This window comes from Microcaecilia unicolor, chromosome 2, assembly GCF_901765095.1.
Source record: "Microcaecilia unicolor chromosome 2, aMicUni1.1, whole genome shotgun sequence".
NCBI classification, from domain to species: Eukaryota; Metazoa; Chordata; class Amphibia; order Gymnophiona; family Siphonopidae; genus Microcaecilia; species Microcaecilia unicolor.
Window position 1 is genome coordinate 281,481,539 of NC_044032.1, and position 16,687 is coordinate 281,498,225.

Sequence of the window (16,687 nt, forward strand, 5' to 3'; positions counted from 1 at the left end):
CATTGGTACCCACATGTACCAAGACAGCCGGCTCCTCCCCAGCACTATCTAAAATCCTGTCCAGGTGCCGCGTGAGGTCCGCCACCTTTGCACCAGATAGGCAAGTCACCAGGCGATCCTCCCTTCCACCAGCCACCCAGCTATCTACATTCCTAATGATTGAATCGCCAAGTATGACAGCTGTTCTAACCTTTTCTTCCCTGTGAGCCATTTAAGATATATCCTCGGCGTGAGAGGATAGTACATCTTCTGGTGGGTAGGTCCTGGCTACAGGAGTACTTCCTACTTCACCTTCTGGTAGACCTCCCTCCTCCAAAGTAGCACAGAGGCTACCTGACTGGAGGTGGGACCTCTCTACAACATCCCTGTAGGTCTCCTCTATGTATTTTTCTATCTCCCTCATCTCTACCAAATCTGCTACTCTAGCCTCGAGAGAACGAACACGCTCTCTGAGGTCTAGGAGCTATTTGCATTGTGCACACACATATCAATTACAATGAAACATTCACAATGTAGAGTATATTAAAATGATACACAGTAACCAAAGGTGTCAAAAGCATAAAGCAATGTGTGAAAGGACAACATGATGATATGATGAACAAATTTCACATTAAAAATTTCATAAAATATAACATTGATTGATTATGTGGTAGAAAAATAAGGTTTGTGTGTGTTTGAGACGGAGATGTTAGATCTAAATGGGCTTTTGCTGACCTGTGTCCTTGTTTCAAAAAATGAGAGTCCTGGAATGGTGGCGATTGGTTGTGGTGGTCTGAAAAAATAAAAACATAATTGCTGATAGGTGTGCTAAAATGTATAAAACAATTATGAGATATATGAGAAGGGCTAATCAAAACAAATGCACAATGTGAAGGACACAGTGGGGGAAAAATAAATAAATGGAGCAAGGCGGGAGAATGTGAAAGGTGTAAAAACCGCACAAGGCACAACCATATGGAAAAAAATAAATAATATATAGAGAAAAAATAAAAAAGAATAAGAAGAATATGAACAGGCAGAGAGTCTCTCCCGTTGGTCCTGTGCGCAGGCAGTCAAAAATGCTAAACACACTGAAAAGTGGTGGTGATGTGAAGGAAATGGAGGACCATTATATATAAAGGTGCAACAATGTGCTGGGAAAAAAAGAATTATAGATGATTTACCAAATCAGAGTGTATGATGTGAACAAATCTATCGAAGAAAGTGACTTGAGGCGGAATAAATGAAGCTGTGATCGTCTATGCCAAGAAAAGCAATCTAGTAAAAGATGTTGAAAACAACTGATAGGACGCCTTTTGAACAGAAAAGTGGTCGAAAAGTCGAGGGATGTGACGTATGGATGACGTGCACAGAAAACACTGAAACTGTAAAGAAGAGTGAATAAAACCAAAAAGTGTATAGAAAATGTATATAAAAATCGAGGAAACATAAAGAAGGGGGGGGACAAAAACTAAACAAAATGTAATAAGATCAGATGGTACGTTGAAGTCTTTGATGTATAGCTGTTTTGGTATCCTAACTTTATGTGTTTTTTTTTAGCTGTTAACTGGCTAAGTTGATGCTCTGGTCTAACTTTGCCCCAGCCCGTACCTAACCTATCCAGTTAGAGGATGACCAGTTAGTGGACATATTCAGCAGTACTAACCTGCTGCTTAAATGTTTAACTGTTGAGGAGCCTCTCCTGTCCGGTTAAACCCTTTTTGAAATATTGACCCCAGAATAGCTGCTTATTCAATGTAGTTTATAAAAATAGGTAAAATATAGAAACTAGAGCTTCACATTAAAGGCATTAATGTGTTAAAATTTTAACTTTTTTTTAAAATTTTTATTTATTGCAATTCAAACTATATCCAGGTACAGCCATCTCAGAATAAACAATAATCAATTACAGTGTTTGAGCTGTGTGACTTTTTTAAACATTTTTTCCCCAACTAAACCCCACCCTACCCTCCCAACCTTACTTTAACAATTTAATATCTTGCTTCTTGCTACTGGAGTGAGAGAGACCCAAAATGGAGACCAGATGTCACAAAACTGTTCACCTCGCTTGGAGGCCAGGTCCCTTATTCCTTTCTTCTCTAGCGCACAGGCTTGAATCATTGCTGACCTCCAGTGAGATAGGGTTGGGCGATCCGCGACCAACCACAATTGCAAGATGACACGCTTTGCCATCAAGACTGCTCTCTTCAAAAATGCTTTAAATCCCACCGGGGCCGGCTGTTGTATCCCAAAGAGATGCAACAGTTGTCGTGGAGATGGCCTCCACAAATTGTTCCAAATCTGAGATACATGTGTGCTCAACTCAATCCAAAAAGATTTTATTAATGCGCAACTCCAATACATATGTCCTAAATGCGCATTAGCACCATTGCACTTTGGGCAGGTATCAGTGTCTCGAAGAGTAGCTCTATATGCTCTGTGGGGAGATATGTGCAGACGGAGCAAAAATTTATACTGCATCTCCCACCAAGCTGCGTTCTCCGTCGTTTTGTACGAGGATTTGAGACACATCCCAATTTGTTCTGCTTGGAGGTTAAGCCGCAGTTCCGTGTTCCAGGCGAGCGCCACCACCCGATAATCAGTTGGCTTTAATGAGTCTCTCAAATTGCGATGGAAATAGCTCAATGGAACTCGCAACTGTGCATCTAGTCCCAGCAGTTCATTACGCTTCTTCCAGGGAGCGGCATTCAGAGAGGCTGTGGGTAAGGAGTTTACATAGTGTCGCAGTTGTGTGTATGCTAGCCAATCGTTTGTACCCAACCCCCACTCCTCCCTTAACTCCTCAAATGATTTTATTGCCCCCCCGTTCCGTGACCACGTGGAATATATACTTGACCCCTGCTGCGGCCCACCTCTGAAAGGAAACTGAAGAACTTCCCACAGGGAATGCCAAATTCCCCCTGACTGGCAATAATACTGAAACTATCTGGAGAAGCCTACCTAGCCCTTTCCACGTGGCACGCAACGGAGAAAGGATATATTTATAGGGTCCTAATTGTGGTAATTCCCTTGAGGGCACATGGAGCCAGTATGAAAAATGCAATTTGCCCAGAACTGCTACTTCTGCCTCTGTGCAAGAAAAAAGTTTTGTAGAACGAAACCAGTCTGACAGGTGTCTCATGTTACTAGCCATAGAGAACAATTTTAGATCTAATAGGCCCAATCCCCGCCCTGAACGCGGCAGCATTACCCTTGATAGTGGCATCCGAGCTCTCCTTCCCTGCCACAGAAAATAATTTAATTTTTTTCGTAACCAACTTCCCTCACTGGGCCGCAATAATAAAGGAAGCATCTGGAATACATAGGTCCACTTTGGGAATAGGACCATATTGTATAGTGCAATGCGACCCAGTAAGGTGATCGGGAGTGCTTGCCATCTTTGAAATGCTTCTATTGCCCGCTGCTTCAGGGGGGTCATGTTCAATGCATAGAGCTCTGATAGGTCTATGGGAATATAAACCCCCAGATATTTAATTTTAGATTGTGCCCATTGAAAGGGAAAATCACCTGCCCATTGCACCCGAATTTCTGGCTGTATTGGGAGGGCCATTGATTTGTGATAATTTAAAGAAAATCCAGTGAGAAAACTGAATTCATCCAGGTCTGCCATCAGATGCCGCACTGACGACATGGGGCTTGTCAGTATTTTAACTTACTTTAATAAATGTAACCCGATTAACACATTATTTATTTGGATTTTTGGGGGGATTTTGCTCACACCTTTTTCAGTAGTAGCTCAAGGCCCTCTGCTCTTAGCCCCGTGACCTGGCATCTCTCTCTCTCTCTCCTATGGTCTGGATCTCTTTCTTCCTCCTTACGGGATCTCTTCCTCTCCTACCACCCCTACCCACCACTTGCATTCTGGCAACTCCCATTCTCCCTCTCCTTCCCTCTGTTCCCCTGCGGCCCTGGGAAATTGCCTTTAAAGCCAGCAGTACTAAAGACATGCTGCTTTTGTCCAGCTTAGAGCCTTCTGTTTGTAGTATCCTGCCTTTTCTGATGTTATATTATTATTGGCTCACTCATAGTTTACCAATCTGATTCACTCCTTCGATAACATCTCCAGAAACATTTTAAGATCTGGTTTCTCATAGCCTGTCACACTGTTATGAGTAACATTTACTTTTGCTAGGAACTGGAAGGTGAATTTATTGTTGTAATTAATGTGGCTCTGAACAATATGGCCCCATCTGCTCTTTGTTAGTCTTGATAGAACATCTTAAGATAGCCAAATTTTGTACTGTTGTAGTTTATATCGCCTTGCTTGTATAGCACTATTGGCTTTGCTATGTCCACATAATTAAAAATTCTTGCTGTAATATGGTGTAGTCTTCCAGTGTCATGTTGTAGCTAGGTCTCCACTATTTCATACAGTATCAAATCCCATATTGGTCTATGGGAGCTGTATGTATTAGATATTGTTTCTCCTACCTTGATTTTAACTTGTGCTCAGTGGCATCTAATTTCTTAGTTTGAGTCTTCAACTCTGCCACACATGAGTCCATGTCTTCCTCCTGTCTTCTTTCAATTCTGTACAGTTTTTTTTTATTGCTATATTTTTCTACACGAATTTCCATCCATACCTCCTAATTTCATCTATGAATTGATGAAGATTGGACAGTATGGCTTCTGTCATTGCTGTTAAGCTTCTGCCTTCTTTTGTATGAAAAATGATTGTTTCAGCAGCCATTCTTATCTCTGGTTTGTTTTTGTCTGTAGCCTCCTTTTTTTCCTGCTTGTTTGACATAACATTTGTTCAGCTGAAAATTAATTTTGTTCTTCCCAAATACCGCAGGGGTCTTATCATATGGCTGTTGTAAAAACATTTCAGAATTTAGAAAAAATTGTTTTAAAGATTTGGGACACAGAGTTGTATGTTCAGGCAACTGTTCCATTTCATCTTATCATGTGTTTCCCCCCCACCCCCCCAAAATCTTTGTGTGGACACTTTTTCTAAGTAGACAAATGTGCATAATCTTGAACACTCAAAAGAATGTGTGTAGTTACAACCCCTTCCTAAACCCAATCCCAGGAACAAATCTTCTAACACTGGGTAAACATACATGTAAAATGGCATTACACCTATACTTTTACCTGTATATTGGGTGGATTTTTTTTTTATAAAAGTCCACTTTTCCTGGTAAACCATGAAAATGACTTTGAAAATTATTCTGTATCCTGTAAGTACATAAGTGTTGCCAAACTGGGACAGACTGAAGGTCCATCAAGCCCAGCATCCTATTTCCAACAGTGGCCAAACCAGGTTACAAGTACCTGGCAAGATCCCAAAACAGTACAATACATTTTATGCTGATTATCCTAGAAATAAGCAGTAGATTTTCCCCAAGTCTGTTTTAATAATGGCTTATGGACTTTTCTTTTAGAAAGATATCCAAACCTTTTTTAACCCCCGCTAAGCTAGCTGCTTTTACTACATTCTCTGGCAACAAATTCCAGAGTTTAATTACATGTTGAGTGAAGAAATATTTTCTCCGATTTGTTTTAAATGTACTACTTTGTAGATTTATTGCATGCCCCTTAGTCCTAGTATTTTTGGAAAGAGTAAACAAGTGATTCACATCTTCCCGTTCCATTCCACTCATTATACCTCTATCATATCTCCCCTCAGCCGTCTTTTCTCCAAGCTGAAGAACCAGCAGCTTTAGCCTTTCCTCATAGGGAAGTCGTCCCATCCCCTTTTTCATTTTCATCACCCTTCTCTGTACCTTTTCCAATTCCACTATATATTTTTTGAGTGCGGTGACCAGAATTGCACACAATATTTGAGGTGCGGTCGCACCATGGAGCGATACAAAGGCATTATAACGTCCTCATTTTTGTTTTCCATTCCTTTCCTAATAATACCTAACATTCTATTTGCTTTCTAAGCTTCCACCGCACTCTGAGCGGAGAGTTTCAACGTATCATGAACAGTGACACCTAGATCCCTTTCCTGGTCGGTGACTCCTTATGTGGAACCTTGCATTACGTAGCTATAGTTCAGGTTCTTCTTTCCCACATGCATCACTTTGCACTTGCTCACATTAAATGTCATCTGCCCAGTCTCATAAGGTCCTCTTGTAATTTTTCACAATCTTCTTGCGATTTAACAACTTTGAATAAGTTTGTGTTGTCAATAAATTTAATTACCTCACTAGTTACTCCCATCGCTAGATCATTTATAAATATGTTAAAAAGTAGCGGTCCCAGCACAGACCTCTGGGAAACCCCACTATCTACCCTTCTCCATTGAGAATTCTAACCTTTTAACCCTACTTTCTGTTTTCTATCTTTTAACCAGTTTTTAATCCACAATATAACACTACCTCCTATCTCATGACTCGCCAATTTCCTCTGGAGTCTTTCATGAGGTACTTTGTCAAATGTCTTTTGAAAATCTAGATACACAATATCAACCAGCTCACCTTTATACAGATGTTTGTTCACCTCTTCAAAGAAATGTAATAGATTGTTGAGACAAGATTTCCCTTCACTTAAATCCATGTTGGCTTTGTCTCATTAATCCATGCCTTTGTATATGCTCTGTAATTTTGTTCTTTATAATAGTCTCTAACATTTTGCCTGGCACCGACATCAGGCTCACCGGTCTATAATTTCCCGGATCCTCTGGATCCTTTTAAAAAAAAAATCGGTGTTACATTGGCCACCCTCCAATCTTCCGGTATCATGCATGATTTTAAAGATAAATTATATATTACTACCAATAGTTCTGCAAGTTCATTTTTCAATTCTATCAGTTCTCTGGGATGATTACCATCCAGTCTAGGTGATTTGCTGCTCTTCAATTTGTCAGATTGTGCCATTACATCCTCCAGTTTTATAGAGACTTTATTCAGTTTCTCTGACTCATCAGCTTTGAATACTATTTCTGGCACCGGTATCTCTCCCAAATCTTCCTTGGTGAAGACCAAAGCAAAGAATTAATTTTATCTGTCTGCTATGGCTTTGTCTTCCCCAAGTGCCCCTTATACCCCTCAGTCCAATTGATTCTTTTGCCAGCTTCTTGCTTTTAAAATATCTAAAAAAAAACTGTTTTCTAAAGTGCCAAGTATATACTTATTCTTTTATTCCAGGGTGTCTGACTTAGTTAGTTTGCTTCTTGCAAAAGAGTCTTGCAAAGAACAGTGAGCTATGGCCCTAGTCTAGTGCATCAGCTTCAGCAGAACATGCCACTGCGCTAGGTTCAATGTTGTTACAAGCTCAGGTTAAGAATCTCATTTACCTGTCTGCATTTTGGACCACAAATCTGTCTAACAGACTGAGGATTCAGATGGTAAAACTCTTATTGTAGCTTCTAAGAGGGTTTCTGCCAGGATCTTGTGACCTGGATTGACCACTGTTGGAAGTAGGATACTGGGCTAGATGGATCATTGGTCTTGACCCACTGTGGTTAGTAGTTTATTTTAACTTTCTATACCACCCAAACTAACTAGTAGAACTGAGCGGTGTACAAATAAAAAATAGGAACTCAAAAGATAGAAAAGAACTACAATATGTGATAGTACAGAAAACCTGCACACAAAGAAAAAGGTAGAGCATATCCAAAACTATAGTATGAATGAAAGAAGGAAAAAAAATTACATCAACAAGAGACTAAAAATTGCAGGAATGCTGCAGCCTAAATCTTTCAATGAGGAAATACCACAGATGGTTAATGGCAAATTATTCCAGGTACTAAGGGCCAAAAAATAGAAGGCAGAATGCCTCATACTTTCCAACCTCGCACATTTTGGTCCAAGAAGGAGAAAACGATAGTCATTAATAGACCAAAGAACCTGTGCCGGGGAATAATGAATAGTAAGGGCAGCGAAGTAGTCTGGGACGCCCATTTTAAATGCTTTGAAAGTGAGAAAAGCAATTTTATAAATGATTCTTTGCATAACAGGTAACTAATTATTCGTTCTAAACAATGGGGTAACATGATCTGATCTCTTCACATGAGGTAACAGTCTGAGTACCACGTTTTGGGTAGTCTGCAACTTTTTAGTAAAGAATGTGCAAGACCCATGTAGACAGTATTACAATAGTCCAGCCTGTTTAAGAGAACGGATAGAATAAGACCATGAAATGTGTGCTATTACCAAAGAAGTGTCTTACTGATTGTAGTTGTCGAAAAGTGAAAAAAACTAGTCTTGAATAGTTGTGAAACTTGTGGTGCAAAGGTTTATCTAGAATCAAGTATCAGGCCAAGATATTTAAAGGAATCAACTGGCACTATAAGATTACCAAACAATGAAATAATGGTTGTTGGAGGAGATAGCTGTCCTGTAATCCAACATGGCTATTCATATGCTCTTGTGTTCTTATGATTGTGAAGAGATCACATGTGTGGGCTGGTTGGCATCATCTTGGGGGAGGGCTGCAGAAATAGAATTTTATAAAATTATCTGGACTAGCCCCTGTATTCTATAAATGGCATACAAATTTCTGCTTGCAAATTGTACACTATCCTGAGATGCATGCACAACTAAATTGACTAATGAGCCAATTTGTGCTAATAATTGAGTGCTAATCAATTATTGGCATTAATTGACAACATTTTGGATTTGCATGCCCATCTTGCTAAGTGCTATTCTATAAAGATCTATATGTAAACCTTAGAGTATGCAACTCAAAAAGGTGCCGTGGGTCAAGGGAGTCACTAAAGATTTTCACGGTATTACTGTATACTGAGGATCTGCGCCTAACTTATGTGCTAGGATTTACATCAGGTTTCAATTGGTGTAAATCCTCGTGCCCAACGTTTGGTGTGGAAATCGGCTCAAAGTGCTATTGTATAACTAGTATGCAGCAGAGAGCACCATTTAAAGAATAGTCCTCTGTGTGTGGGGGGGAGGGGGTTTAGGCCCCATTTTTGAGTGCCATTTACTGAATCTAGTCCTATATGGTCATAAACATCTACATATAGCCTGTTTATGCATACGTTTATCTGGCCTGAGTGGAGGCATTCCTAAGGCAGGTTAAGGAAGGGTTAGGATTTATGTACTTATGTACAAAGGATGCTTGTAAAGTAACTTGTATAGTTTGGGCATACTGAATGGCAGGTGTGAATGTGTGCAAATACTTTCTGTAGGGCAGTTTTCAAGGGGGAAGTTTGTGTATGCTTTCCCTTAGAAATCTGGTGTATCATTTGCATAGCTTTTACACAAGTTAGGTAGCATGTTATAAAATAATTCTCCCTATATGATCAAAATAGGCAATTCCAAACGGTTGTGGAATTGTGTAAAATAGGTGGAAAATAGAGGACTGTTTGGTACATATATTCAGAATTGCTTAGAGTTGGAGAAGAGATTGCAGTAGACAGAGTTAATTGCGTTGATGTGAAAGGGGATGAAAATGCTTGGCATGATCTGTGTCACATATCCCAGGAAGGCTTTTTATCCTGGTAATGTTAAATATTCATATGAAAATCTACAGGTTGCATAGATACTATAATTCTTTCTCTGTTTTACAGGTTTGTGTAGCCCAGATTTTGCGTGCAATACAGATACTGGGAAGCACTCCAAAACTCAGAGCAATCGCTTTACGCCTGATGACTTCATTGTGGGAGAAACAGGTCAGATAAATACAGCAAGATGGCTTCCCTTGAGATAAGTTTATTTTACAAACAAAAGTATTCTGGTGGTAATAATAAAATAGTGGTAATCTGCTTTTATTAAAACGCTGACTTCCATGTGTTTTGCTATACCTGGATACCAGTGCTGAATATCTGGGTATTTGACATCCACCAGGAGCTGTTCGGGTATCATTAATATTCAGTTCCAGTACCTAGATGATCATACTAATTAGCTTTTTTAGAGAGAGTTGACTTGCACATCTCACTTCTATATTTCAAATGTTTTCATGAAATAGCCAAGAGTGGGAGAGCTTGATGAAATTGTAGTGTGTTCTGATCTTCCTATGATTATCACTCACGTATCTAGTTTGAACTATACAAATCATAACTGAGCTGGCCTGTCCTCCCTTTAGGAAACTATAAAAATAAAGAGTAATATAGAAACAAGAGTATAAAGTGATACCTTTTTATTGGACTAACAATACATATTTAGACTTGCTTTTGAGAGGTAAAACACTCTTCCTCTGGTCTGGACTAAAGCTAAAATAGCAGTTATGTGTAAGCCTAATGCTTACAGGCACATGAAAGGTAGTAGAAATATAATGGGAGAATGAAGAGGCTAGTCCCACTCTACCAATAGTGTGGGCAAACAAGAAGCACGGGGATATACAGCCTGCAAATGGACTGATTGTATGATTCAATTTTTATGTACAACACAATGAACAAACTAGGTGTAAGCAACTTTAATCCAGAACTAATGTTATAAGCAACACATTTCCAAATACAGAGCAAAATGATCAGAGATCAGTTACATGACATGTTTCAGCATTGAGCCTTCCTCTGGGGAATTAGTTTATATAAAGTGGATGCTCTATAGTGATAGACATAAATGAAGTAATTATGTTGGGTGGAAAAATGAAAAAAAAACCTGTAAAGGAAGGAAAGATTAACCCTTCTGAATGTGCCATTGGGGCACAATTCTTTTCTAAAAAGGTCCTTCTTCCTATGGTCTTCATCTGGTCATATGTCATAGAACTATGACAAAGAATTTTCTTATGGCATCCCATCCTGAAAAATAGTTAAATGGTAATAAGTATTAACCTTTTATGAATTAAGTTCTTAAGGCAAGTTCAATGTCATGCATTTGATCTCTGTATGGACATTTTCAATGAGTGAATCTTTGTGGTTTTTTGAATTGATGGTTTTATGCACTGCTGTTCTTTAGTGTGCAGGAACTATGTGAATTTTGACAATTGGTGAAACCAATGATATTTGGCAGATCAAATTGAATGATTTTTTTGCAACTGCCTTTTACAACATGGGGGATTTTCCACATGTAAAGCCAGTTTTATGTGTAGAAAGGGTCTTTTATAACATTGTGCAGCTGTGTATTCACATATAAATATGCATGCCTACAAGACCATGTGGAGGTGTTCTGTGTGAAGCAGAGGTGAATTTGTGACATACACACCTATGTTATAATATACAGATGCACATACATTTGCATCAACTTTGAGCAGAGATTCACACACTATGGGGCTGGCTCTAAAAATCTATTTTATAAAGGCATAAAGTGCCCATGTTACCCTTAGAAAATAGTCACCTTCCTTGGACTTTAAACATAGGAGCCCTGTCTGCAGTTGATTTATGATACTCTTTTCATGTCATGTCCCCTACCTCAAAGCAAGCGGCGTCCTTGGGTTGCGCAGGGTCCTGTCGACACACACACTTGACTGGCACAGCCCTGAGCCATGTGTGTGTAGTTCTTCTCTGGCTGCAGGCTCCTTGATTGCTTTGCTTCCATTCACCTGGTTCTGCTCTCTCTCTGCCTGGCTTCCAGGCTTCTTGATTGCTTTGCTTCCACCCACCTGGGTCTGCTCTTTTCTGCCTGGCTTCCCTTACTTCTCTCCTATTGGTCTTCTGGTTCCTCTTTCCCCTGCTCTTGTCCTATGGCTGTGCCCCTTCTCCCTGCTAATGTCAGATGCCAGCACTTTATCAGCTGAGCTCTCCCTAGACTGCTCGCTTCGGCTTCTACTTTGGTAGGTGTTACTTGCTCAGTGGTGTGCTTCTCCTCTACTTTGTTCTTCACTACTGACTCTGCCTGTACCTGGATTACTGTTGTGTCTGCTGCCTGCCTACTGACCATACCTGTACCTGGATTACTCTTGTGTCTGCTGCCTGCCTACTTGACCGTGCCTGTACCTGGATTACTCTCGTGTCTGCTGCCTGCCTACTGACTGTGCCTGTACCTGGATCACTCTCTTGCCTGCTGCCTGTCTGGCCGTCACGTTCATCACCCCGCTTCCTGCTCCATCTCGTAAGCCCTGCAGGCCGCCCACACCTAGGGGCTCAACCTCTGGGGAACGGCGGTCAGCGCAGGTGAAACCTGGGGTTGTCCGGCTGCCAAGCAGAACCTGGTCCGAGTACCGGGCTCAGCAGCGCTCTACTTGGTACAAGAACTCACAGGTCTGACATTTCATTGTTTGGCTTTTTAGTCATATGTGGCTTCACTGTTTCCAAGTCTACATGAAACATTTTGAGACTGTACAGTATGCATATATATAAGCTCCTTTTATTTGCAGTGCATTTTCTGACAATAGGACTGTTGAATGTTAGATCTGCATGGAATAAAATTAATTTGGTTAATGATCCCCTATTCAATCAGAAATAAGATGTACTTGGGGTTACAGAGTCCTGGTTAGAGACATCTGATACTGTGATAGTGAATTCGTGTTGCCCGGAAGGTTATTCCTGGGAATGGATGTGTAGAGATGGGTGGCATAGGGGAGGGGTGTTTTTAATTTGAGACAGATTTGAAATTTGAAAGAGTGTTTGATGAGGGAATGTGTGATGGGGTGGATGTCTTAGTGTTAAAAAGTTTTTTTGTGTTCTGTTTGTCTGCTTTACTATCCTCCTCAGCTGCTTTGGGGAGATTTTTCTCAGTTGTCTTCTTTGGTGTCTCTGCCGGTTGATATTGATTGACTGGTATTTATGGGCGATTTTAGCATATTAATTACCCTGGGTGTTCAGATTTCACATTTTTTGTTTGATGCATTGTCCGCCCTTTCATTAGAACAGTTAGTAAAGAGAAAAGCTCATCAAACTGGTCATATTTTAGATTTAGTTTTGTACCATCAGAGTGGGCCCAGGATGTCTCTATTGGCTTGGAGCCCTTGGTATGGATGATCATTCTTTAGTTTTATTTACGCTTGCTGAGGTACAAAGAACAAAAGTTGGTCTATCCAGCAAGCCAGATTGAGCTGCCCTTATTATTTGCCAAAGGAAGATGAAATTTCACATTGAAATACCACTTTGAAAGATTCATTGGATGTATTGGCCCTGGAACGGGTTTGTTCCAAGAAGTCTGGGAAGAAATCTGTTCCGTGGTTTTTGGATAGGATGAGGCAATTTTTTAGAGAGTTGTGCTGAGTGGAGAGGGGGTGGCATAGGACATAAGATTATGATGTGAAAGATACTTATATGATGAAATTGTTAGAATAAAATTTACTGTTAAGAAAAATGAATGTGAGCTTTCTGAGTTTCACTTGGGCTAATGTGGGATAGAAATGCCATAAATAAATAAATTATCAGAAGCATATTGTTGGCGCTACAAACCGTCCGAGAGAATTGTTTCATGTGGTGTGTTCTTTGACACAGACTTCAAATTCTTTTAAAACTAGTTTGCATTTTACATCTGAAGAGCACATTCAATTGTTTGAGGAAAAAATAGGTAAGATAGTGTCGAGGTTTTCAGGGAGGGTATGCATGAAGGGTGGTTCTAGTGTGAAAGATGAAAAATTGTGTGAGTTTTCAGTGGTGAGTATTAAACAAATTAGCCAATATTTTAAGTTGTTGCCAACCCACTGGGTCGGTGGAAGATTTGTGTTCCCCAGAAATTTTGAAAAGGATTCAGGTCTTTTGTAGTTTTTGAACTTGTCAAAAATTGTGAATTCTTTTTTGCAGACTGGGTGTTGTCCTGCTGAATTCAACAAACTTTCTGATGTTAGATTGTAAGCGGCTCAGATACATGTTTTCATGGGCAGGGTAGCAAATCCTTAATAAACTTGAAACGAAGTTGGATACCATTATTCCTGTACTGAAGAACTTGAAAGAGGGCAATAATGTGTATTCTAATTATCATCCAATATCAATGATGTCATGTAGAGATTTCTGTGTTTCATCAGATGATTTTGTGAGTATTCAATTATTGTTGGATCCATTTCAGCATGGCTTTGCTGGCTGTTACTGCTGATTAAGTGCATTTGGGGCTTGATAAGTGGAACAGTTTTTGTTTTTGTTTTTTTGGATATATCTTTAGCCTTTTTGACACACTGGATCATGCCATTCTTCTTTAGCAGTTGCATAGACGTGGCTTTGCGGGAGTCATTCTGAAGTGGTTTGGGTCTTTTTTTTAAGCAACAGGAGGGCAGTATTGCATGTGGGTGATGCAGTATAAGCCGAGCATCCAGTATGCACAGTAGTGTCTCAGGTCAGTCTTATCAGCTATACTCTTCAACATCTATTTACATCCATTATGTAGCTTGTTATAGTCACTAGGGGTTTTCATATAGAGTGTATTCAGTTTTTTTTCCCCATTATCTAAGACTGATCCGGATGGGGACTCTAGGCTAAGAGCTGTCTTGGATGCTGTCCTCAGATGGTTGACTCAAAATCACCTACAGCTGAATATTGGGAAAAGTGAGATCATGTATGTTGTTCACGATCCATCTATTGTACTGCCTGACAGTTTGGGTTTATTAGGAAATAGTGTTCATATTTCCAAGCAGGTAAAGAATTTAGGAGTCCTGTTGGATTCTGTGTTTTCTTTTCGAACTCAAGTCCAGGCTTTGATTCATAATGTATATTTTAAAATGTGTATGTTGTACAATTTGAAGCATTTATTGATGTGGAATGATTTCAAAAAAGTAGTCCAAGTGATGATTCTTAGGAGTTTGGATTATTATAATGTGATCTATTTGGGGTTGCCTAACTACTGTTTATAATCACTTCAAGTAATACAAAATTCTGTAGTTTGGCTGTTTTGTTTTTGTACATCTGAACATGTGACTGTTTATCTTAAATGTTTGAAATGGCTGCCCATGAAGGATTGACTTCTTTACAAACTGTTAATGATTCATTGTGTATTGTTAATCCAAAATGAGCGTTATGTCAGGATATAATTGCGATCTAAAACTCATCAAGTCAAATCCTTTCAGATTTCTGTGTCATGTTATGTTACCTTTTTTATATTAGGAGGAATAGCCTTGCGTATCTTGATGTACCTCCGCTCCTTGCAGTAAACTGTCACACTTAAGCGGGTTATTTCACTAGCATCATCGGCATAAAAACCTCCTTTCTGTTGCTGTTTTCTTGTATGTCACTTTCTATTTTCAAATTAACTCTTAAGTTAAATTGTCTTGTACATATGCTTACATTTATATGAGGGCAAATTGTTTAGACAGAGGTCTGGCATAGCCATGGGAGTTACCATGGCACCTCAGTAGTCAACCTCTTTGTACAAGATTTGAAGACAACAAAATATACAATTCACTCCACTTTCATAAAGTTGAACTCTGGGTGAGGTTTATTGATGACATATTTTGTATTTGGAAGGGAACACAATCTGAGCTTGAAGCCTTTGTAAAATATCTGAACGGTAGTCATCCAGCTCTGAAATTCACGATGCAATGCAGTAAGCATTCCATCTCTTTTCTAGATGTTCTGGTAAAGAAATCAGGAGATACACTAGTAACCAGTGTGTTTTGAAAACAGACCGACAGGAATACTTAACTAGAATACACAAGCTATCACCCTAAGAAGTTAAAAGACAGCCTTCCTCTCTCCCAGTTTTTACAGATAAGGAGAATCTGCTCGGAAGAACAAGATTTTAAAGATAAAGCAGGCAATCATAAAAATAGACTAAGACAGAGAGGTTACCCTAGGGCGACAGTACAAAGAGCCTATAGACGAGCAAAGTATAACAACACAGAGTATTTATTATTACAAAACAAAGGAGTAGTAAATGAAGAGGAAGAAGTATTGACATGTGTTCTGAGGTTTTCGACAACAGCTACGGAGATATCGCAAGTGTTAAAGAAACACTGGCGCATCATTCAAACTGCCCATATTTGCTAAAATGAGAATAAGGTCAGCTTTTAGCAGAGGGAGGAACCTGAAGGAAATTCTGTCCCCTGCAGCGTTTAGACCTGAGACTCAGAGAGAAAGTATAGAGTCGGGACACAGCAAGTGTGGTGCTTGTCAAATGTGTGCGATTATGTTAGAAGCACAAGAGCTTGTGGATCCTCGAACAAAGGAAAAATATGTACTCCGCTCGAACACTACCTGCAAGTCGGATTTTGTAATATATTGTGTCATCTGTCCATGTAAAAAATTATACATAGGACAAACATCAAGGCAGCTCACAACGCAGCTAACAGAACATAAGAGCAATGTACGTATCCAGAAACTGACAGCACCCTTGGCAGCTCATTGCATAAAAGAGAATCACCGTTTTGAAGATCTCAGATGCATAGTTTTGCAACAAGTGAATTTCAATATAAAAGGGGGTGATAAGAAGTTGTTATTGCTTCTGCAAGAACAAAAATTGATATATAAATTAAACACAATACACCCAGGTGGGCTTAACATAAAAATTGAGTGGAACCATTTTTATTGAAGGACGTGTACCTTTAGGAGAATTTGCTATAGCAGAAGTTCTCCTTGAATAAGTGACTCCTCGTAAGCAATTAAATGATTAAGCTAGGCTCATATTTTGAAATTGGCGCGGACTAGGAACAAGTCTTGTGATTGGAGAAGCAGTGAGGCATCCTTATAGGCTGGAATAAAAGTCAGCGTCTGACATCACTATAAAAGAGGCGCGCCATATCTCGAGCTTCTGATAGAAGCAGGAACGACAGGAGCTGAAAAGTGGGGTTACGTCTGTAAAGAATGATTGATAATGTGAAGCACTGATAAATTGAGTCGTTTTATTTATCTATGTATCTGATTATGTCTTAGAACAGTCACAGTGAAAATAGTCACGCAACCACGGACCCTGACGAAGGACCCGAAACTCTGGCCAATTTGGCCGTGGACAACAGCGGACTAGAG

The 16,687-nt window shown here is 39.7% G+C and overlaps 1 protein-coding gene across 1 annotated transcript in view; it reads left to right on the forward strand.

The window, feature by feature from the left end:
- The window catches only part of FOCAD (focadhesin), a 438,419-nt gene that overhangs the window by 137,662 nt on the left and 284,070 nt on the right, over positions 1-16,687 (forward strand). Inside the window, 1 exon segment of the mRNA XM_030194211.1 lies at positions 9,476-9,577. Coding sequence (XP_030050071.1) covers positions 9,476-9,577 — 102 coding nt within the window.